At 38.3% G+C, this 24,844-nt stretch overlaps 1 protein-coding gene across 5 annotated transcripts in view; it reads right to left on the reverse strand.

The window, feature by feature from the left end:
- Window positions 1-24,844, reverse strand: part of C10H12orf42 (chromosome 10 C12orf42 homolog) — a 457,931-nt gene that overhangs the window by 255,048 nt on the left and 178,039 nt on the right. For 4 of the 5 annotated variants that reach the window (XM_055096055.2, XM_034934354.3, XM_055096054.1 and 1 more), the window contains 2 exons: window positions 7,106-7,477; window positions 277-3,680 (listed from right to left, as the gene is read on the reverse strand). In XM_055096055.2, coding sequence (XP_054952030.1) covers window positions 3,232-3,680; window positions 7,106-7,477 — 821 coding nt within the window. In that variant the 3' untranslated portion in view covers window positions 277-3,231. Of the gene's footprint in view, window positions 3,681-7,105; window positions 7,478-24,844 lie in introns of those variants that run through there. The other variant, XM_055096056.1, reaches the window with a different exon arrangement.

Consider the following 24,844-nt stretch of genomic DNA (forward strand, 5'->3'; position numbering starts at 1 on the left):
GTTTCAAATAAAAAGAACTATGTGACAATAATCTCTTATGCTTTGTTCATCAAAGAGTTCAAACATATGCTATGTTGTCAACCCACAATTATCACTTCCAGTTCTCTACTGTATAATCAGGAGGTGAGGGGATATAAGTAGAGTCTCTATTCTCACCTCACTTATGTACCAACCGCAGGGTATAAAAACTGATTTATAGTTGTAGGTGGAACACAAATATATTCATATATGCATATATACTAGCTTTCATAATATATTGTATAATACAGCTCTATGTATAAAATAACATATTATACAGTTTTTAAAAAAATATTTGTATATGTATCATTATTATCATTAAAGATGAAGCTTCCTTATCTATGAAATGGAGATAATAGTAACTACTTCGTGAAGCCATTATAAGGACTAAATGAATTAATACACGTTAAACAGGAGAGTCTCTAGTACGATACGCAATAAATATTAGCTGTTATTATAATTATTATTTTATATATTATAAAAAGAGCCCTTATTTGTAAACATTATTCACTAGAGATTATCCTAGATACTTAGTTTCTTCAGTGCACCAAATTTGTATATTTCTCAATATTTATTTTCTAATGCAACTTTCATAAAAATATTTTTCCATGAAGTGGCATATTATGTTCCTTAAAGATATTTACAGTGTGTGGTAATACAACATAGCCATAAGTCAAACCACATAAAGAAATAAAGGAAAACTGTAACTCGGAACCTATGAAACAAATGTTTTATACAATAGGACCTCATTCTAGTCTTCACTGCCTGTGCTACATATAAAAATATTTACTTCCTTAAATGGATTCATCCTCAGTTATTACCGTTTAATTTAGCACTGTTTTCAGAACAAATGGTATTGGGAAAGAATTCACTACATTTACCTTGGTGCATTTGTGTCTAAGTTATAGTACAAAAGAAGCTGTCATTCCAAAGGACTTGAACCCCTCCAGCCCATGACGATGACAGAGTTGAAAATGCTTCTCATCCATCACTAAAGAGCATGATCAGGGCTGGGTCAACTAATTTTCTCCCAAACATGTGCATCCAAAATGAGGACAAATAAACAGAGACAGCTCATTACACTGCTCCAAGGAAGAATAGGGTCTCAAAGTGCTCTCTCTTTAGCCCTGATTTTTACCTCACTAATTTGAAAAGAAATCCTTACTTTGAACCCTACAAATCTACATAGACTTTGGTGTATTTAGAACAGAGTTTTGAGCAATTTTTTCCCAAGGGTGTTGCATAGGACACTGGTGGTACAAAGTACTGATAAGTTTTTTTCAAAAACACGTATGTGTTTACACACACACAAATCTATCAGGATTCCATGATTAAATAAGGTTGCTAGACATTGGGTTAAACAGAGTTTATCAGATTTTTTTTATTATGGGATTTCTCAGGGACCTAATGTTACTATGACTCTCTAAGAGGGTGCATGGTGGGTATCTCTCAGACATATTTATCTATGGACTCTCCATCTCACAAACTATCTTTCTTATACCAGTGTTTCACAAAACACACTTTGGGAAACTTCTTTAGAATACCACATATTTTATGTCTTTAGCCTGTATTCCTTTTCTGAATTCTGAACAGGATCTCTCCTTCTGTTTTGCATTTTTAATAAATTCAGGAATTTGCACTTCTACAGCTGAAGGAATCCATCTACTATATCAAGTACATTTTCTATTCTTGAAATTGACCATTACAAATTTTTGGTTAATTGTTTTAAAATAACTTAAAGTAATGATGTCTTAAACTAAAAAAAATCAGTTGTGTTAACTCGAAATTAAATAGCAAATTAAAATATCCCAGAATCAAACTTCTACATAAGTCCATGAGTTTGCCTAACACATTTATCTCCAACCAAATGGCATGAAGTTGAATTTGTGATTGTCACATGAACTCTGGTAAGCACATGCCATTATATCCTCAGGAAACCACAGCAATCAACATTGATAACCTGTACATTGTCTTATAATAAACCATGTTAATAAATGAATAAAAATAAAAGCATATTTATTATTAAAAAATCATATTAATCTGGAACCAAGAAAGCTCTAAAGTTTAGCGATTCCATTTTTCTTTAAAGTGCATAATTCTTAAAGCATGCTAATATTAAAAAAAAGTAAACAGTCTTCAGTCTCTAAAGGACTAAACAGACTCTTAAATGTTAGGAAGTTATTGCTTATAACATTTCATTCCTCTCAAAACCTTGAGACTTAAATTTGGACTTGAGACATTATGCTGTCTTAAATGTAATCATACTGTGTATATTAATTTGAACTGAAGAAAAAAAAATTTTTTTAAATGCAGTAAGATTTGACAACCTCAATCTATCAAACTCTGTGAATCCAAGCTTGTGGGAAAATTTCAAGGAACTTGAGTGCAAAACTGCATGTATGCATATCGGTCACATTGACTTCTCTTTGTTTCTGAAGGGGAAAAAAACCCTACTATATTAAAAAGAGAAAAACTAAACTCATAAAATCAATTGATGAAGTTGGTCTCAGAATCCTACCGTTAAGAAAAGCTGCTATATTAACAAAATAAAAGGTATTGCCTAAAATTACCAGTTTGATAAAAGGTTCCCTAAGCTGCTCCAGTTTTTTGTATTACAAATCAGCAAATTCAGCACCTCTTTTACATTAAACTTGGTTCCAAGTGTTTCAGGGCCTCAAACTGGGGTCCAGCTTCAGGTTTCTGACATTAAATCCTTAATACGACATGAAAAATTCCCCTGGGCACATCAGGAGTAATCAAATTTCATGTAAATTATTAAATTACAGACATTCAATTATGTTTTCCCAACCTCTCTTTAGAAATTCTAAAGGCCCTTAGAAAACATCCTTAAGCCAAAGGCGAAGTTGGCAAGTGAAACCGTTTACCTGCGAAAGCAAAACAAAGAGGGGTCCTCACAATCCCGAGAGGCACGCTGCAAAGTGGCACGCGATGTACCCCATCCCTATTGTGAGGCACAAATTCTTTGTAACACTGGGAGACACCGCAGAACAAAAATACTATTAGAGATGCTTCAAAAGGAACATTTTTGGCTGCGCTAGGGACTTTTGACATTATTTATTAGGTTCAAAAATGCTTCACAAAAGCCTAACAATGGTTCTGTGGAAACCAGTACATCTGAGGCCCTTTCTGTTGTTCTGAGCAGGCATTGATTTGAAGATGGGCAGCACTCGCCGAACAATTCCCTCGCAGCGGTCAATGTAAGTGAGCATTCACCACCGGCCTAGAAAGGGCCTGTGAACAAACCGTATGGAAACGCCGGGTTGGGCGGGGGGGTGCTGAGGAGCAAACCTTTATTAACCTCTTGGAGGGGAAATGGGTGGAAGCACCGGCCAGCAGAGGAAGGGGCGCTCCTGCCAGATTGCCATGGAGGGAGGTGTCCGCCTGAGGCCTCCTGTCCCGCGGGGTATGAGGATGCTTGGGGAGCATCTCCGGCGCCATGGCAACCGCGCCTCTTCCGACGGGATTTCCGGACGCGCCCAGGAGTCTGCTTTGGATGTCGGGGTGTGCCTGAGCGCCTGCTGGGACTGCCATCCTCTCCTCCGGCTCGAGCTCTGTGTTACTCGGGCCGGTGCTCTGAAGAGCGCCGGGCGTCTGGCTCCTCCTGCAGAGGCCGATGGCAGTGGAAGGTCTGGCGGCAGAACCTGGAAGGCAAAGCAGGAAAGCAGGACAGAGATGAGGCTCAAGCGTGCGGGACCACACCGCACCCCCGCGACAACTGGACGTCTGAGAAATCAACATTTGTAATGTGCTCAGAGGGGAAAGAAAAAAAAAAAAAAACCCTGACATGATCCTCACCTGCCTCCCCATATTTCTCTAAGAATACAAAAATGCTATCCATTCCTTTCCTGTTCTTTGAAACCACCTACCCAACACCTCAAAACAACAACAACAAAAAAATAGCTTTTGCATAATCCTCAGAAAACTTTCTATTTCAAGGAAAACTGTTCAAAACTCCTAAAGAGAGAGACACAGAAGAATCGGTGGCTAAAATAGGGCCCGAACTTCTAAATGAAGGGAAAGTTTGTGATTGGAAAATTGTCAAGCGGAGTTATTAATGGATATGTAAAAGCAAATGTGTCTACAGCTCCTGTAGGCTGTCAACTGATGATTTTTTTTAAATACAGGAGGCTGTTATTTCATGAGTTTTATTGGAAACTTCAAACCAGCTGAAGACTAAAACAAACAGTAAATTAACCTAAGACTGGGTCTACATCACACACACATATCCACTAATACTAATAAGTTTGACTTTTTTCTTTCTTTGCCCAACGAAATAATTTTTCCATACAAAAGATGTGTTTTTTTACAACATAGCCAAGACTGCTATATGTGTGTGTGAATATATATATATTCAGAAACATATATTTACCTACATTTTCATATGTATATATAAACTTCCATATTATATAATATATTGCATATATAAACTTCAAGATTTATATATAAATACATATATAAATCATGAAGATTTTACCTGAGAAATTCTGCCCATTGACCTACACAAATTAAAATCTAATTCTTCAGTAGTGACTTAAGATAATTTATGTGCCTTAAATAAAAAATGTATGTGCTTTAAATCACTTTCTAGAAGCTTTCAAAGGTTTTTAATAGCATTTAGATGTCTAGAATATTTGGAGCAACTCAGATCATTCCAAAATTCAAAAAATACATAAAAATAATTAAAATGAATAGTACCTTCCTAACACTGGATGTCAAACAGCCAGTGTATCTTTACGTAATTCAGTTTAGTTCATCGAACTCTGTTCTATGCCTAGTATGTACTGAGCACCTCCCTCTGCACATTCCACATGCCCAAGTCAAACAGTGAAAAATTTTTTGTGAATCTGAATTCTCCAATGCAGGAATCACTTCCTGAAATAAAGGCAGAATGGCATTTTAATATCTCCAAGTAAATGAAAACTTTCAAGCATGTTGCTTTGTGAACACTAGGTGCTTAACAGCTGTTGATTTGGATTTCTGGCCCTGTCAGATGAACCATTCACTGCCATCAATATTCAGTGCAAGAAGAATCCTCCAGAGAACATTGATGTAGCTTTGGAGTTTGGAGCAACAGGGCATGACCTAGACAGGATATGCTTCCCTATGTCTTGAGCCAAAAAAATAGAAATTTCCTTCCCTGAAAGCAATTTAGTAATGATACATTTTGCAACAAACTATCTTAAAGGAACAGTGTGGTATAATGAAGTAAAGCTCTGGGGTCAGGACTTCACAGATTCAAATCTTGGTACATGACCTGGCCTAAGTCTCTTTGACCTTACCCGAAAGATGGGAATTATATTACCTACTTCACAGGGTTGCTAGTGAGATTAAATTTGTTCATTCACTTATTAATATTTGAATGCTCAGTATGTGATCAGCAGTATTCTAGACCTTGGGGATACAGAAGGAATATGCAGGCAATAAAAAGTAGGGAGGAGAAGCAGACTAACGAGCAAGTGAATGAATAAATTTTAAGTGCCAGCTGGTAATAAACCCTATGATGAAAAATAAACTGAGAAAGGAAGTTGAGAAAGACCTAAGTAGGTGACATTTCAAGTCAAAGACTTGAAATGAGAAAGGAAACTAGCTAAGTATTGGAGGAAAGAATCTGACAAAATGTTAAGCATCAAGTACATGGCAAGTGCTCAGTACTCAAGAGTCACCATAGTCATATTTAGAACCTGGATCTAGAAATACTCTGACCTGGATTCTGCACTAAACCATAGGAAAATAACAGTTTCTATCTCAGAAGAGAGTCATGCGTATCAAAACTGAAGATGTACATTCCAATTTCAACATATTGCCTTGTTCATAGTAAGAATTCAAAAGTGTTAGCCGACCAGCATCTTCTGTTTCCCATCACCAGGCCCAACCTCCCAGAAACAAGGGAATCTCTGACATAGCCTTTCTGGAAGAAGGTCTCCCAGCCCCCTGCTTGAGCACTTCTAGCCCATGCAGTACGTTCTCTTCTAGTTCAAAGAAAGTTCTCCTTTGTATTGAGTCAAAATCTATCTCTTGTCTTCTGGTCAGTTCCAACAAACTGTACAAACATGTGGAGGGAAACCTACCTCAAAAGGTCCCTATAAAGCAGGGGTGTCCAATCTTTTGGCTTCCCTGGGCCACATAGGAAGAAAAAAATTGTCTTGTTTTGGGCCATAAATAAAATACACTAACACTGATGATAGCTAATAAGAAAAAAACTCACAAATAATCTCGTGTTTGCAGAAAGTTTACGAATTTGTGTTGGGCCACATACAAAGCCATAGACCATGAGTCGGACAAGCTTGCTATAAATGAAAAGACTATATAACATCAGTCTCATCCTTCTTCTACATGACAGCTCTTGGAATATTTGGAGATCCACATTTTTTCCTTACATTTTCTCTCCTCCAGTCTGAAAATCAGCACCATAAGTACCACCACCGTCATCACCACCCCCATTAAGCCCTTACTATGTTCAGGAAATTTTATTTATATAAATCATTTAATTTGAAGTAATAATTGTCATTTTTTACAGATGAAAAAACTGGGCTGCAAAAACATTTTTGAGACTTGATCATGGCTACAGATCTGAGATGGGAGAGAGTCGATATTTGAGCACAGTCAAAACTTATCCCTTCTGGGCCATGTCGTTATTTTGAATCATTCCTCCTATATCCTGTGCTATGAATTCACAACTTCCTTGTCTGTAAAATGGGGATAATGGTATGATCTGCCTGAATATTATATGAGGATTTCATAAAATAATATAAAATGCCTAGCAGTGTCTGGCACATGGTGAAAGCTTAATAAGTGTGGCTGGAATGGTGATGATAATAGCTGTCATTGTCAGGTGCAATAACTGAATCATCAAATTACCTGTCATCAACTCACACCTGTTCTCTCCTCCAATATAATGCTGGACAACAAGCAGACTTTCATTGAAGACTGGCTACTACAGTTCTTACAGTACCTTCTAGAACAGGACTGGCCAAGAAGTCAATATTTTTTCTGTTTATATTGAAGTTAAAAACAAAATGTGACCAGTTGAAACAAGAAGAGTCAGTAACCACAACATGATACTTACCAGAATTTTTCTTGGGACTGCTCAAGGGCTGGCCCTTAGGTCTTGTGTGTCTACTGATGTGTATGCCCTGAGCCTCCAGGTGAACAGGATTTACTGAGTGTGCCCAGTTAGGCTTTTTAACCAGTTGTTCCAAAAATGAACTGTTCCAAGCCTGCTTGGGTGCTCCTCTGGCTCTCTCCTCGGTTTCTCCTCTGGCAGTAAAAATCAATGGGGCCTCATCAGTTTCACTGGATGGTGCTGGAGAGGAACGGAGTTCTTCATAGCTTTCTTCATCAAAAGAAACTGTGCTTACAGAACACCTGGGGACTATGTACTGGCAAGTATGAAGTAGTCTTTTACACGCCATTGAATTTTGAGTCCTTTCTGGAAATACTGTGAAAGGTAAATACATTTGTTTGAAAAATTCACCAAAAATACCTGCTAAATTAATGGCAGGAAGGATGGAGTCAGGTAATATGTAAACTTTTGGTTGTTTTGTGTTTCTACTCTGAGTAAACAAAAATGACAGACTAGGGTAGCTGAGTAGGAGAAGAAGAAGAGGGGAGGGTCTGGAAAGGGAGGTAGAGGACAGGATGTTTGTGCTGAGTTCTAGTTATGTTGAAGGCACTGTGTGAGGTCCCAGACATGTTTGTCACTGAATCCTCAAAAGAATCATATCTAGCAGATAGTATTATTATCTCTCTTGCACAGGTCAGAAAGCTAGTTTTGAGGCTTATGGGTTGAATTGTGTTCACCCCCTCCCCTCCCTGCCAAAAAAGATATATTAAAGTCCTAACCCGCAGCACCTGTGCATGTGACCTTATTTGGAAATAGGGTCTTTGAAGATGTAACCAAATTAAGATGAAATCATTCTGGATTAGGGTGAGCCATAATCTAATAAGACTGGAGTCCTTGTAAGAAAAGGAAACTGAGACACACAAGAGAATGCCATGTGAAGACAAAGACACAGAGGGAAGACCCAGGTGAAGACAGGGACAGATATTGGAGATAGCCTGCTGCAAGCCAAGGAACACCTGGGCTACCAGGAGATGGAAGAAGCCACAAGGAAGATCCTACCCTAGGGGCTTCAGAAAAAGCACAGACCTGTGAACACCTTGATTTTAGACTTGTAGCTTCCCAAACTGAGAGAATACATTTCTGTTTTTTTAAGTCACCCATTTTGTGGTAATTTATTACAGTGGTCCTAAGGAACCAATACAGGCTTAGAGCAAGTAGCTTGCTAAAGGTCACAAATAATTAGCAGAGTTGAAACTTGAATCCACATCTGTCAACCCCATAGCCCAATATTGACTGCTGAAGCCACTCCTTTTGATGCACTGTCAGAAGGTAAAAAACAATCTCAATTGCTCAAAACTGCCCTAGAATATTGTAAAGAGCACAGAGAGAAAAGAGCTATACCATCCACATTGATTCTTATCCAGCAGTTGATGTGGGTTTCTTTACCTAATTCATTTCCAGTGGGAAACTGACAGCCTACTGTGTCAACTCGAACCATTCATATCTACATTTCTAGCATCTCAGTAGAAAGTAAACAGGAAAAAAGTCCCCAACTGTCAAAGATATTAATGAGCAGAACTGGTGCAATGCCACATTTCCCTATCACTGGTGATGGTGGCCTGGAGGAGATGGAGATAAGACAGTTTAAAGATATATCTAAGAAGCAAATCTGGCTTCTTAGCCAATTTGGTAGTGGGTTGGTTATGGGAGGAAGAGGCACACAGAAAAAGGGAAGAATAATTCCCTAGATTTACAACTAGATGAATGGTAGAGGGGCATGCACATGTGCACACATGTGTGTGTAGGTGTGTGCTTGTGTGTGCATGCAAATGTAGGATTGAGATTTGAGTGCTGAGATCTCTTTTGGGGAGAGGGGTGCTGTGAAAGGGATGAAAAGATACAAGATTCATTTGCCTTTATCTTATTACCCAAGCCAATTCTTTTTGAGATTCTTGCTTCCATATAAATAAAAATGAATTATGGTTTGTTTCTAAGTTAAGATATTCTTCACAGTGCTGCCAGTGCAAGCTCTGAAGATTGGTGAGCTGGGTTTGAATCCTGATTCTACAAAATACGAGTTGTGTAGCCTAGAAAAAATTCTCTAGGTTTACTCTGCCTCAGTTTCTCATTCATAAAATAGGAATAATCATATCTACCTCTAGGAATATTCTAACTATTAATAGTAGATTAGATAATGCACATAAAGTACTTAGGGTAGTAGTTGGCATTTAGAAAACGCTTGACAAATATTGAACATTATATAGTATACTAGAGTTTCCATGGAAAAATACTTATTATAGTGCAACATAAAAGTATATAATTTTGATTTTTAAGAGGCAAAGAATAAAAACTGGAAGAAAATCAAATTAACAGTTGTTTCTCAGAGGTATAATTCAAACTCTGGGTAACTTCTATGTAATATTCAAATTTTATGCACTCAATATGTTTTACTCTTATAATTCAGAAATCATCTTCAATTAGACAGTGCAGATAAACTTTAGAGAGTCAATGTAGTTTAGCATTCCTTACCATTTATTTAATAGGATGACCTGTCACCTAACAGTAACATGGAATGAGATCATTCATGGAGGGAGCAGAATGAGGAAGGATAAGTGTTTAGAGCTTTGGGATCTGATTGGGTGAGGTGTTGAGCAGACTTGTCTGGACAAATAAAGGGCAATTTGCAGGAAGGCATTGGGCCTGAGGTAGCATGAACAAATGACCTAGCTTGCTGTGATATAAATTGTGTCCCCTAAAAGATATGTTGAGGTCCTAACCTCCTGTGCCTGTGAATGTAACCTTATTTGGAAATCAGGTCTTTGCAAAGATAATTAAGCTAAAATGGTGGTCCTTAATCCAATATGACTGGTGTCCTAATAAGAAAAGAAAACAGAGATACAGACATGCAGGAAGAATCCCATGTGATAACGAAGGCAGAGATTGGAGGGGTGTACCTACAAGCCAAGGAACACCAAATATCACCAACAACCACCAAAAGCTAGGAAAAAGGCACTGAACAGCTTTCTCCTTCAGAATCTCCAGAAAAAGCCAACGCTGCTGGTAGTTAAATTTGGACCTCTGGTCTCCAGAATTTGTGAAAAAATAAATTTATGTTGCTTTAAGCCAGGTGGTTTGTGATACTTTCTTATAGCAGCCCTAGAAAACGATTATACCTACAACAGCTCCAATGTACACATGTTGTCCTAGAGTACAGTTGACCCTTGAACTGAGCAGGTCCACTTATATAGGAATTTTCTTCTGCCTCTGCCACCCCTGAGGCAGCAAGACCAACCCCTCCTCTTCCTCTTCCTCCTCAGCCTACTCAACGTGCAGACAAAGATGAAGACTTTTATGATGATCCACTTCCACTTAATGAATAGTAAATATATATTTTACAATTTTCTTAAAAACATTTTCTTTTCTTTAGATTACTTTATTGTAAGAATACAGTATATAATACAAATAACATACAAAATATATGTTAATTGACTATGTTATCAATAAGCTTCCAGTCAACAGAAGACTACTAGTAGCTAAATTTTGAGGGAGTCAAAAATTATATGCAGATTTTCAACTGTATGAGAGGTCAGCACCCCTAACCTCTGCCTTGTTCAAAGGTCAATCGTAATCATAAATACCAGCTCTTTTCACTCAAAAAAAAAAAAAAGTGTCCAGATTTGAGGGATAGAAAAGAGGGAAAACCAGGAACTGGTAGGTGTGAAATGAGAGCAGGAAAAAGTTAGAGTTCTTGAGTTCTACCAGGTAGAAGCAACCGTGCTGGACTGTAAAAACTTGTAGCAAGACACATATTTCCTGAATTCAAGGCACAGTCAAATGGCAAAGAGGGCATTGGCCATGCCAGATGCCCAGACACAGTCCTCCTGAGCCACAGCTTTGTCCGAGAGTGGAGACCAAAGCAAACGCCTTCAGAGGCCAGGCGGATGACAGAAATGAAAGAAGGGTCCAAGTGGGGATACTCTGGGGTGATATGTCCCAGTATAAGGGGCCAGAGACCTTCAGATCCTATCTTTTATTGCCATGAGAGAATGTGGGTCCACTGTAGACAGTTGATATAGTTTGCATATTTGTACCCCACCCAAATCTCATGTTGGATTGCAATCCCCAGTGTTGGAGGTGGGCCCTGGTGGGAGGTGATTGGATAATGGGGACAGATTTCTTATGAATGGTTTAGCACCATCCCTCTGGTGCTGTTCTTGTGATAGTGAGTGAGTTATCCTGAGATTTGGTCATTTAAAAGTGTGTGGCACCTCCTCCCCTTCTCCCCTACTCTCTCTCTCTCTCTCTCTCTCTCTCTGTGTCTCTCCCTCTCACTTGCTCCTACTTTTGCCATGGGACTTGCCTATTTCACCTTCTCAGGAGCCAATTAAATCTCTTTTCTTTGTAAATGACCCAGTCTCAGGTATTTCTTTATAGCAATGCACAATAGTCTTTCTGGATTTTCAGGAAAAGCAGAAACATGTATTTTTATGCATGTGAAAACCTCTGAGTTTTAAATGTTGGTAACATTTTGGATTTTTTTAATGTAGTGTGAGATACACAAAACACAACTGCTCTTGGAATCATCAGAGGCCATCAATCTGTGTCTTTGGCCTATGCCAGCCTCGTAAAGGCCACGCTATCAATTACCTCCTTTCATAGAATCTTCACCCCAGAACATGATTTTATAAATATTCAGCTTAGAACAGTGGGAATGCATTTGCAAACCCTGTGTGCAAGCACATTTTAGAACTCTAGAAATCTGGTCTACCTCCAAAACGTTAGGCTTTTCATTTTCATTTTAATTGGTTGCCTCATTTCATCTTAGAAAATGTCTACCAGAATTTGAAACAGTAGACAAATTTAGCAGGCTTTCCCAAATGCAGAGAAACATTTAGAATTTTTCAAAACAATAGCGCTGGATCGCTTGATCTTAAAGGAAAACCAACAACACTAGAACCAATAGCATTCTATCTGCCCTTGTTCTGTTGTTCAAATACCAAGAACAAGATGGAAGGCCTGAGGTACTTTATACACTTTCGCATTCCAGGAGTTATGGGTTGAAAGAGACCTTAAAGGTCATCTGAGGCTGAGCCCCCACCAACTTCAATATCTACCTTTGTTTAAATACCTCCAGGGAACTGGATCTTATGACCTGTGCATTAAAGATTTCACTGCTTCTCAGAAGAGAAAGCAACTTTGTATTTGCAATATTAACAGGCATTGTGTGTGTATGCATGTGCGTGTGTGTATGTGTGTGTGTATTCCTTATACTTAAGTATAGGGAATAATTAATAAGCCACTAGGTATGATGTTGGGACAGGTGGTGACTACGCTTATTTATTTAGTTATTCAATCAATATTTACAGCTTCTACCATATACTAGATACTACCCCAGTGATTACCCAGGCCAATAGAAGTGATCCTTTTAAGACTAAGTTGATCAGCTGATTTATTGCAAAATGAACTTCAGCAAACCAGAACCTTCTAGCGTCTCAGATCCCTGAATGAATTTTGGGTTACCTCTATGATACAACTACAACTACCAGGTTGCCTAAGTGGCTACAGCAACCAGTTGTTTTGGCATCAAACAATCAGAAACAGAGACTGTTGGAAAAGGAAAGTCCTTTTGCAATCTCCAGTGGCTTTTATTAATAGTATTCCTTATAATTTTTCAAATCTACCATTCTAGATAGTGACAGAACTTGAGCCAAAATCCATAGCCCATCACTTAAAGTCCAGAGCTTTTTGTTACGTGACACATCTCTTGCATTGAATACAGTATTTCTCAATCCTGGCTGCACATCAGACAATACCTGACATGCTTTTAAAAATATAAACACGTGCTCCCACCCTTGAGCAATCAGTGAGAGTGGGACCCTAGTATCTGTTCACGGTAAATCCTTCAGTGATGAAAATGTATAATCAGGGCAGGGAGCTACTGATCTCAGTCACTCATCAGAGATTTCAGGTGCTATTATCATTTTTATTCAGTCAAACAATCATGAATATACTAGAGCTATAAAATCGATAAAGTCTTTCTCCTCAGGTATCTTTCTATCGATGGTCCTCATTTCAGAAACCAGCATTATTTGCTCCTTTACAACTTGCATGTTCCTTTACATTTTGTTCTCATACCAGTAACTCCACTTGAGCCTCACAAAAACTCTCTGGCTTACTTATGTTACTGAGGAGGAAACAGAGATACAAAGAGAGGAAGCGTCTTGTTACACTCCCTTCTTAGGCAGTGAAGAAGCTGAGTTTAGGACCCAGGTCTTCATATTTGGGGAGAGTTTTGTTTTTCTACTACACAATCAATGCCAGTAGTGCCAGAGGATACATGTGACTCCCATGAACTGGGCTTGACGAAGCGAGGTGGATGCAAGTGGTCATGGTGCTAACAGCTAACAAAGGCTGGGCACTGACCATTGGCCAGGCCCTGCTCTATTGTCCATGCCTTGGCCCATAGAAAATGCTATCAGCATTATTTCTAACATACAGAAGAAGAAATGATATCTTTAAAAGGTCAAGCACTCTCTAAATTGCTCAAAGTTCCAATGAATAAAATGAGCAGGATCAGAGTTTAAACTATCTGCCTCTCGAGGACCAACATTCTTAACCGTGTCCTCCAGCTTCCTCAGGCTACTGAGGCAAGGGCACAACTTTTCCCAACTACTGATACACTTGGGGCTTTTTTGGTGTTTTGGTTGTTAAAAAAATTCTTCCAAATATTCACGTTTTACCAGTTCTTTTAATGTGTAAGCATCTCTGTGTCTTATTTTGCAGCACAGGACTTCCATCTGTTGCCAATTTTATATGAAGTAATATTGTGGCAGATGATTTCAAGGTACAATAAAATAAAGAATCTATTTTACAGAAACAATTTCTCATTCCTTTTGAGCTGCAAAGCAGTTCATGGTAAATCATAACAAATGCTGATGTATTCATTTTCAGTTTTCATACAATAGAAAAAGACAAATATGTTAACTCCTGTACTTTCAGCCCCTCTGAGATACCAGCGAGCTGACCAATTCACACCCACTTCTTGTAGCTATCCCTTAAAAAATAACTTCTATGTGTTCATTTTTCCACTCTGTCTTTTCCTCTCTCTCATGCTTGTAACTCTAGTATGTTCATGTTATGAAAAAACTAGAGGCAATTGTCCTAAAAGGAGAAATGAAACAGAGACAATTAATTCCCCAAAGCTCATTTTGCCTTTCTCTCTAGGCACAAATAAGAGCCTGAAGCTAATCGATTTCATCTCCGGCATATCTAAAGTCCAACATAAACCTCAAATAGATTTTCTATTAATGCTGAAACTCCAGTGTTAGGCTTTAAAAAGTATTCTTACACCACATAATGGGGTTTAATGAAGGCTGCCATCTCCTATTCAGCTTTTTAGCTAACTGGGGAGTGAAAGTCATTTTTAAGCTAATAGGGTTGAAGCAAAGGAAGAGTCTGAGATGCACCACACCCAAGAGGTGGCAGAGGTTGGAGGCCAAGAGCACAAGCACTGGACCCAGACTGCTCAAGTCAAATCTATGCTTTTCCCCTTCCCAGCTGTGTTACCTGTTACCTAGGCCCAGCTACTTAAGTGTTCTCTGTCTTAGTTTTCCCATTCATAAAATAAAAATAATGATAATATCTATCACACAGGATTGGTATGAAGATTAAATGAATTAAACAACAGGAGTTTAGAGCAGTGCCTGCCACATAGGACATACTTAGCAAATCTTAGCTGTTATTATCGTTGTTGTTATTACTTCCTTCCTCTCTCCCTCTGTAGCTCCTGAATGACCTCTTCGGTGGCAAGGACTCAAGTAGAAAATTATATCGTTTTCATCCATGCAGTGTTTGCCTCAGCTTATACATTTCTTCATTCAAAAATATTTATTGAATGCCTACTATATGCCTTGTCCTGTACTTGACCCTGGAGATATGACAGAATAAGGCAAATGTATGCCCTCATGGGGCTTGCAATCTACAAGGGGAAGGCGGCAAAAGCAGGCCACAGTTACATGGTTATAAATAGTAGTGAGTGATATTAATGAAAAACAAGGTGCTGAGACAGAGAAACATGAGTGGAGACCTGTGAAGATGATACTTAATCTGAGACTAGCCTGAAGGCTGAAAAGGGCTTAGTCATTTCAGGAGTGGAAAAAAAGAGTATCCCAGTCTGACAAAGACAGATGTGTTTTCAGAACTGAGAGCAGCCCGGATGGATGGAGGGAAAGGGCAGGAGAGGTGTTGGGAGGGCAGGAGAGGTGTTGGGAGGGCAGGAGAGGTGTTGGGAGGGCAGGAGAGGTGTTGGGAGGACAGGAGAGGTGTTGGGAGGGCAGGAGAGGTGTTGGGAGGATAGGAGAGGTGTTGGGATGTTGCACAACATGCAATAGAAAGCAACCAAGGGTTTTGAGAGCAGAAGCAATTTAGAAGGCAGCCGGCAGTTGCCCAGTGAAAGGTGATGGCAACTTTGATGTGCCTGGTAGTTTTTTACAGTGAATCCAAATAGTCAAACAAGGATCTGTTTACCTAGAGCAGAAGCCTCTGGAATTGTAAACTGGTAGGAATATTTAAAAGATAAATTTGATGAGCTGTAGGAGGCTAGTTGTGAACTAGCTTGAGAATAAAAATCTTCTGGGGACCAGGTTTAGAGAGAACCTATATTTTAGTGAGTTTTGCCTCAAGGAACTCCACCAGTTTCCCAAGGTGAAAGTCTGAAAAAGATTCCGTCATGGATTTGACGGGAGGAAGATTTGGATTTGACAGGAGGAAGAGAAGAGTAATCACTGTGAAACATGGCCAGGGAATTCTTCATAACAAAAGCATATTAGGGCCTTGTTCTAGCCGAGGGAAGGGAATCTTTCCCACTCCAGCCCCCTTTAGCCTTCTTGTCTTACTAACCTAAGAGGGAGAAAAAAATGCTAAGAAACACTTGTGAAGGTCACAGCCACACTTACTAAAAGACTGAGATTGAATCATAAGATTATAGAATCTTCCCCCTCCATCCATACCTTATCATCACACCAACAGGGCTTCAGTATAATAACGGTGGATTACAACTAAATATGTTGCAAGATGCCGCCTCTCTGTGTGAAAGGGTAGTTAGGGAATCTCAAAGTCCAGAGAATAGGAAAAAGAAAGAACACTGGACAAATTTGAAGCCTCTGGCCCCTATAGCTACAACAAACATTAAACACAACCCGACATCTAGCCAGATTAACATAAAACCTCATACTAAAGATTTGTTTATCCCAGTTTCTATTACCTGACACATCATGCTTGGTTTTCAATAAAAATTATGAGGCATACCAAAAGGCACAAAAAGATACAGGCTAAAGAGACAAAGCAAGCATAAGAACCAAATTCAGATATGACATGGATGTTGGAATTTTCAAATAAAGATTTTAAAATAAATACGATTAATATGTGCTCTAATAGAACAAGTAGACAACATAAAAGAACAGATGGCAAGGTAAACACAATGATGAAAATTCAGAATCAAAAAGAAATGCTATAAATAAAAAACACTGTAACAGAATTAACAAATGCCTTCGATGGGTTCATCTGTAGATTGGAAATGGCCAAAGAATCAGTGAACTTGAAGATAGGTCAATACGAACTTCCCAAACTAAAATGGTAAGAGAAAAAAAAACCAGAACATACAAGAACTGTGGGACAATTTTCCAAGGTGCAGCATATACATAATTGTAATACATGAAGGAGAAACAGAGGGAGAGAATGGGACAGAAAAAAATATATGAAATAATTATGGTTAAGAACTTCCTAAAATTAATGACAGACACAAAACAGTAGATCCAGACATCTCAGAGGACATTTAGAAAATTTAAAGGAGACATACACCTTATAGAAGAATGACGATAACAATTACAGTGAGAGATCTATTGAACAACATGGTGACTACAGTTAATAACATCATATTGTGTTTTGAACATCGCTAAGAGGGTAGATTCTAAGTGGTTTCACCACAAAAAATGATAAGTATGTAAAATAATACATAAGTTAATTAACTTGATGGGGCCATTCCATAGGTATATATATTTCAAAACATCACACTTCACACTATAGATATATATATATATACACATACACACAGACAAAATGCTTTTATGTATATATACACACACATGCACTGATGCAGTATATATATATATACACACACACAGTACTAATACAATATATACATATATATACACATATAGTACTGTATATATATATACTGATACCAATATATATACTGATATAAATAGTATATATACACACACACTATTTTTATTTGTCGATTTAAAATTTACCTAAAAACAGATTACAGTAGACTTCTCATCAGAAATCATGAGAGCAAGAAAACAGTGGAATAAAATATTTAAACTATTGAAAAACAGAAAACACCAACCCAGAATTCTATATCCAGTAAAATTATCCTTCAGCACTAAAAGAAAAACTGAGACTGTTTTAGACACACACAAAAATGAGAAATTCATTGCCAGCCTACTTGCCCACAGGAGAGGTTAAAAGAAGTTTTTTGGGGAAAGCGAAAATAATATAGGTCATAAACTCATCTACATAAAAAAGAAAAGACTTGGAGAAGGAATAAATAATATGAAATCTTTTTTTGTCTCATTCTTGATTGATCTAAAAAGTAACTGCTCCTAAAAGAGCTTACTGCCTGTTTCATTCCAAAAAAGCCCCCTGTGACCTCCATCATGTCTCCTTTTCCTGCTTTATTTTTATTTGATTAACCATATACCATATGTGTAACTGTTCACAAGTTTAATGTTCATTTCCCTCACTAGAATGTAAGCCCCATGAGGGTAAGTACCAGCTCTGAGCCATACCCAAGCACTTGGCACATAGTAAATTCTCAAAAACTTATACTGGAAAAAAAAAAAAGAATGAATGAATGAATCCCTCATCTCTCCAGTGAATGCTCTTCAGTATTACAGTGTCACCCTACTCCATGTCACCAGATCACCTCTGTCTTCTTCTGCAGAGTTCCCTCAGGGTAACCACTTCACTTCTCTTTCCTCAGAGATTGGTCTACATTGCTCAGTTTATCAAAGTCACTCATTCCAGCTCTAGTCACCACAGTGGCTTGCCCCCATCAAAGGCGGCAAACAAGTTTTGCCTCAAACACCAGTGCCCCAAAATTGGTTGTGGCATCAATTTTTCAAGAAGAGTTCTAGGGCTGTGTCTTGTTCATGGAGCAACTACTGATGTCTGCCATGGATGTGGGAAAGTAAACTTGCTACAAGAGGAACAGGCATTTGTCATAGCTCAGGCACTCTGCTAAGTATAAATGTGCCTTTTCCTTATTCTGAGAGAAGGATATTCTTTCTCCCAATATCACTCAACCACCCCCTCTCTCCTAGTAAAGGGACACATGGGTCAGCTTCTCATCATGCAACAGAAGATAACTGCAGAGTATTCAGATATAGTTCATCCTCCTCCCAGGATACCGCCTCTTCCCCATGACATCATCAGCCTTATTCAGTTGCATGTAAATCACAGAAAATCTCCAGCCTAGGACACAGATTTATATTGGAATGTTTTATTTTTAAATGTCTGGGCTAGACTACAAATTGTTTCAAACATGAGATATAATTTTAAAAACATTGGTCTGAGAGCCAGAGCATTTGGTTCTAGTGGATACATTGATTCATTGAATGAATGTCTCTAGGCATTGGTTTCCCCATCTATAGAAAAATAAAAATGATCTCCAAAGTCTTCTCCAATTTTAATAAGCCTATGAGATTCTGAGTAGTTTTTTTTTAACTACACTGAGCATTTTTTTCTTTAATGAACTTCATTTAGTTATTTTTTGAAACACTATGTTACCACATGAAATTGGTATTTTGTAGGTCAAAAATGGTCAAATATAGGCCATTTCACATATTACAACTTAATATCATATGTACAAAAGGGTATACATATACACATGTTAACATATACATAAAGAAAATAAATAGCCCCAGACCCACCCAATTTCATTATATGAGTATCCACAATGTATTTGTCCATTCTCTTATTGACAGACATAGGGGTGAAGCCCAGTCTTATGTTGTTTTTGTTTTAATATTACCAACATGCTGGGCACGGTGGCTCACATCTGTAATCTCAGCACTTTAGGAGGCCAAGGTGGTTTCATTGCTTGAGGCCAGCCTGAGCAACATGGCAAAACCCAGTCTCTACAAAAATTACAAAAAGCTAGCCAGGTGTGGTGGCATGTGCCTGTAGTCTTAGCTACTCCAGAGGTTGAGGTAGGAAGACTGCTTGAGTATGGGAGGCAGAGGTTGCAGTGAGATCACACCACTGCACTCCAGCCTGGGCAACAGAGCAAGACTCCATCTCAAAAAAAAAGAAAGTATTACAAACAAGGCTTCTGTGAACACCCTGGTATATGTCTTCTTGTGCATGTACCCTAGTTTCTCTAGGAGTGCCAACTCATGGGGTGTGCATATCTTCAATCTTATTATAGAATACCCATTGTTTTCCAAAATATTTATACCAATTTACACTCCTATAAGCAGTGAATACAGTTTTCTGTTGTTGCATATCCTTGCCAACACTTGCTATTACCTGAATTGTTTTTTGAATTTTTGCCTCTGTCAGGTAGAAAATGGCACTGCATTGTGGTTTTAATATGTATTTTCCTGACAAAGAATGAACTTGAGCATCTCCCCTCCCACTAAATCTTTCATCTGAATTGCTTACAAACTGTATAATTGTGGGCTGAGTTTCAGTCCCTTTCCTTTCTCCTGCCCCGTGTATTCTAACCAGCTGGTGAATAGTGACATAGCCCTGGAGGACACAGTGGGGAGCTCTTGGAGAATCCACAATGTCAATAATCTGCCTCTAAATGAATAACCAGGATTTGACCTTCAGGAATTGTACTCACACAATTCAACTGCCATGCCCCAGTGCAATATTTCACATCGTGCTAAAACTCTGGTGAAGCAGTATTTTGCATGCAATTAAGTACTTGAATGATTCTTTCATCCAAATGATTAACTTATGTCAACCACAGCTTGCTGGAGACACAAAAGGCTTGTGCTACCTGCCTGCATTATTAGTCCAGACAACACCTTAGCTTTCTTATATGAGGCTGTTTCCAAGTCTTTCATTCTCCCCACTTCAGAACATACATTTTCTCACTGACTCTTTTTAAACATGATATTAAGATGGGAAAAGGGCTGATATTAAAATTCGAAGGGCTGTACATGTGAACCTTTTAAATCACATCATTCAACAGCACATATTCAGGAAACCAACCCTTCACTGTGTTTATTCTTTAAGAAAAAAAGCGAAAATGTTTTCCCCTCATGCTAGAGAATTCAACAGGAATGATGATCTTTCTTAAATGAACCTATGGATAAATAATTCTGATGAATAAAATTAAGAAGAGTGGGGAAAGAGTCACACAGGGAGTCAGAAACAATTGAAAAAGAAATCCAGGCTACCCCCAACCCCAGTCTTTGTTGAAGGGATCACCAGAGATCTACATAGATATTATTTTGAAATTTAGAGCTTCAACTTGTATGAACAAGAATACCCATGCTGAGTTTTTGCATGCCCCTGTGAAACAGCAAAAGAACTCGACAGACCCTATTCTTGCATTAAAGCAACACACTGTGGAAAGCCTGAAAATAAACCATCTATGCTTGATTAATTAGGTTTGTAAGTATTGTTTCAGAACCAAACAATATTTCTAAAGATTTCAATAGTTCAAAGATTGCCCTATGGCCGTCTGGCCAATACATCTTCTAACACACGCGGTTTACAAGCATTTTTCTTCCCAATATGTTGTCTTTGGTTGGTGCGACATTGTTTGAGTGCAGGGCTATTTGGGTCATAGTGGTTTTCTCCTTCGCACAGCAGTGGTGCTGAGCACAGCACTTTGACCATACATCTTCCATGTCATTTCCATCAAAGGCACATGATACTTCCTGGTGACCAATCAGGAGTGGTCCAGCATCCTAACAGAGGGCATATTGGCAAACCAAGCTTCCTTAATGACAGCCATTGTTCAAGGCCAACAAAAGGGAGGTCCTGAATATTAACATGTGGCCTTGTGCAAAGGTCACCGGTATGGCACATCCATCATATTTCACAACCGAGAAAGAAAACGTTATAAGTTCTGTCAGAACCTACTGCTGTCCACATAAATGTATTAGGCTGACAGGTGACACCAACAAGGCAGATGATCTTGAGTGATGATATCCTCTTTCAACAAACATCCTTTCACTTCTTTGAAGCAGCAGCAGACATTACGGTGAGAGATAATGGTTAAGGAATATACCTCAAGGCCACAGGGGGTTAGAATAATCAGGCAACCCAATTGAAATATTAACTTAATAACATGTAATCATTACACCAAATGGTATCTCCTTCTAATAGGCGTAATTTCCCACACTGAGAAGAGAAATCACATATTTTAACACCTCAGAGTCTTCAAGCATCTTCTTAATGGTAAAGACCGGTAAATCCATGAAATTTCTATCAGTAAGATTTAGACTGTTGATACAGTTAGTAAAAGAGAACTTACTCAAAGGCCTGAGTTTACTGACAACGCCACATTTGGTTAAATGTTATGCAAAGCAAACTATAATGATAGAACTGAATGGAGCTAAATTATGTCACATGATTTCAATACTAAACCTAACAGCAAATAGCAAGCTTTCTTAACTGACAATTGTGCTTAGAGACAGTTCTACATTCAATATTAGAGATATGGGGTTCGGGTTATTAAATATCATCTTTTTAAAAAGTTAGACTTTATTTCTAGTTAAGAGATTTGAAACAAAAATAATCAAGGAAAAGATTAGTGAATAAGCATGTATCTCATCTGCTGCTTATGCTCACAACGATCTCCCTGTCTACTGAATGACTGCAGTTATTTCTTGCTGTATCCTCATTGGACACATTGTAACTGAATGTCTTAGGTGAGTATACCTTTTTTTTAAAAAAATAGTTGTAAGTTATTAGAGAGAAGAATATGCATCTTTATGTTTTTCTGAATCCAGCCCAGTGCCTAGCATGCCACGCTCTGTGAGTGTTCTATAGTTGTTACACAAATGCATTAATACATATAAATAACAATCCTAAGTACTTTAGAAAGTTTTTTTAAAAATTTCTGGTTGGCCTACAAAACGGGAGAAAATTTTTGCAACCTACTCATCTGACAAAGGGCTAATATCCAGAATCTACAAAGAACTCAAACAAATTTACAAGAAAAAAACAAACAACCCCTTCAAAAAGTGGATGAAGGACATGAACAGACACTTCTCAAAAGAAGACATTTATGCAGCCAAAAAACACATGAAAAAATGCTCATCATCACTGGCCATCAGAGAAATGCAAATCAAAACCACAATGAGATACCATCTCACACCAGTTAGAATGGCAATCATTAAAAAGTCAGGAAACAACAGGTGCTGGAGAGGATGTGGAGAAATAGGAACACTTTTACACTGTTGGTGGGACTGTAAACTAGTTCAACCATTGTGGAAGTCAGTGTGGCGATTCCCCAGGGATCTAGAACTAGAAATACCATTTGACCCAGCCATCCCATTACTGGGTATATACCCAAATGACTATAAATCATGCTGCTATAAAGACACATGCACACGTATGTTTATTGCGGCATTATTCACAATAGCAAAGACTTGGAACCAACCCAAATGTCCAACAATGATAGACTGGATTAAGAAAATGTGGCACATATACACCATGGAATACTATGCAGCCATAAAAAATGATGAGTTCATGTCCTTTGTAGGGACATGGATGAAATTGGAAATCATCATTCCCAGTAAACTATCGCAAGAACAAAAAACCAAACACCGCATATTCTCACTCATAGGTGGGAATTGAACAATGAGATCACATGGACACAGGAAGGGGAACATCACACTCTGGGGCCTGTTGTGGGGTGGGGGAAGGGGGGAGGGATAGCATTGGGAGATATACCTAATGCTAGATGAGGAGTTAGTGGGTGCAGCACACCAGCGTGGCACATGTATACATATGTAACTAACCTGTACAATGTGCACATGTACCCTAAAACTTAAAGTATAATAATAAAAGAAAAAAAAAATTTCTGGTTGGCAATGCATTATTAAACTTATATAGTAATTATGTTTTATTCTGTCTTCTCAGATGCGCACGCGTGTGCGTGCGTGCACACACACACACACACGCACACAACTTTCTTTAAGCCAATGATCCTACTACTCTAAGTAGTTTAAATGAGAACTTCCTTATTCTAGAGTCTTCCCTTCTCTGGCTGCAATGGGAAAATCACCCAAGGTGATACCCTACCCCCGTCCACAGTTGATTGGTCAAGGTTTGTGCAACTTGCACTCATACTTGGACAATTAGACTCCTTTGATGGATTTTTTTTTCTTAGGACTTAACAGACCACATCTCAGTACCTTTCTGGGGCAGATGCTGGCAGCTATTGGAGACCATGTTTTCATATTTCACTGTTTTCACTGCAGAGGCTACAGTGAGCAAAAGAAGATGACATGCAGGAAGAATGAGAGGCACAGATGGAGGTCTCAGAACTGCTGAAGATCCTGGCTCAGAGCCTCCCTGAGGCCAACCTCACCCCAAATTCCATGTGCTTTGAATATATGAGCCACTTCCCTTTTTGGCCAGCGTACTTCAGATAGATCTCGGTAATGTCTTATCGAAATAGCTTTAATAAATTAGTTGCTGTTATTGTATTTCATTAACTAAAACTGCATTTTTTAAAAACGTTTAAACTGGTCTCGCCACCACAAATGTCCAAATTCATAAGAGTGCATTAGGTTCATCTGTTATTTCTCTTAAAAAAATGGAATGCTTATGAAAAAGATACTTTGATAAGTTGTGAAGACTTGTTTTATCCTCATAAATATGGCCAAACTTATTACCATCTCTTAATGAATTCAAAAAACAAAAGTAACAATGACAATGCCCCAGGTAACAATAATGCATGATTGCATATTTCCTACTGGTTATAAAATACTGCTCAGTTCCATTCTATTTGTTCCATTCTGCAGATGATGAAGAAATAGGCTTATAGAAATTAAGGCTGCCCAACTTTTCATTGGTAGAAGCAATCTTCTACACTGGCTATAAAGTACCTAGAACCATGTCTAGTGCCCTGTAGATGCATATACATATATGTATATATATTTCCATTAGTTTTCCTCCAACTCTTTTTTTACCTCCAAATTCTGGCCTTTTCCTGCTGTATCACTCCTAAATGCTATCAGGGCAACTCCTGAAGCGGATTTCTACAGCCTCCCTTTCTGACTTACGGCAACCCATGATCCTCTCTGCCTCTGTTTCCCATCAGAAAGAAAGACAGAAATAGTTATTATGTTCATCCAACAAAAAGGAAATTAATGGTTGATTAGATGCCTGTTCAACACAGTGAGGATGAAAACCAGTCTTCATGGTGAATTATTGAATTAAGGGGCCAACTTACAGTGTAGCTATGTCTACACAAAGCCAAACATACAGTCAATTCATCCAAAAAAAAATACAGTTTAGCAACAGGAAAAATGAAATTAGCAGATCAAGACTGTGCAGACAAAATAAAATGAAGAAGTGAATGTCAACACAATAGCACAGTTATAGTCCTGGCAGAGTTTACAAACTTAAAGAAAGGAGTAAGAATGAGACTTCTGATGCTCACTATCAGAAAAGTAGATGTTCTCTCGAATATGTAAAAGTAGATTC

The sequence above is a fragment of the Pan paniscus genome, chromosome 10, assembly GCF_029289425.2.
Source record: "Pan paniscus chromosome 10, NHGRI_mPanPan1-v2.0_pri, whole genome shotgun sequence".
Classification (NCBI taxonomy): Eukaryota; Metazoa; Chordata; class Mammalia; order Primates; family Hominidae; genus Pan; species Pan paniscus.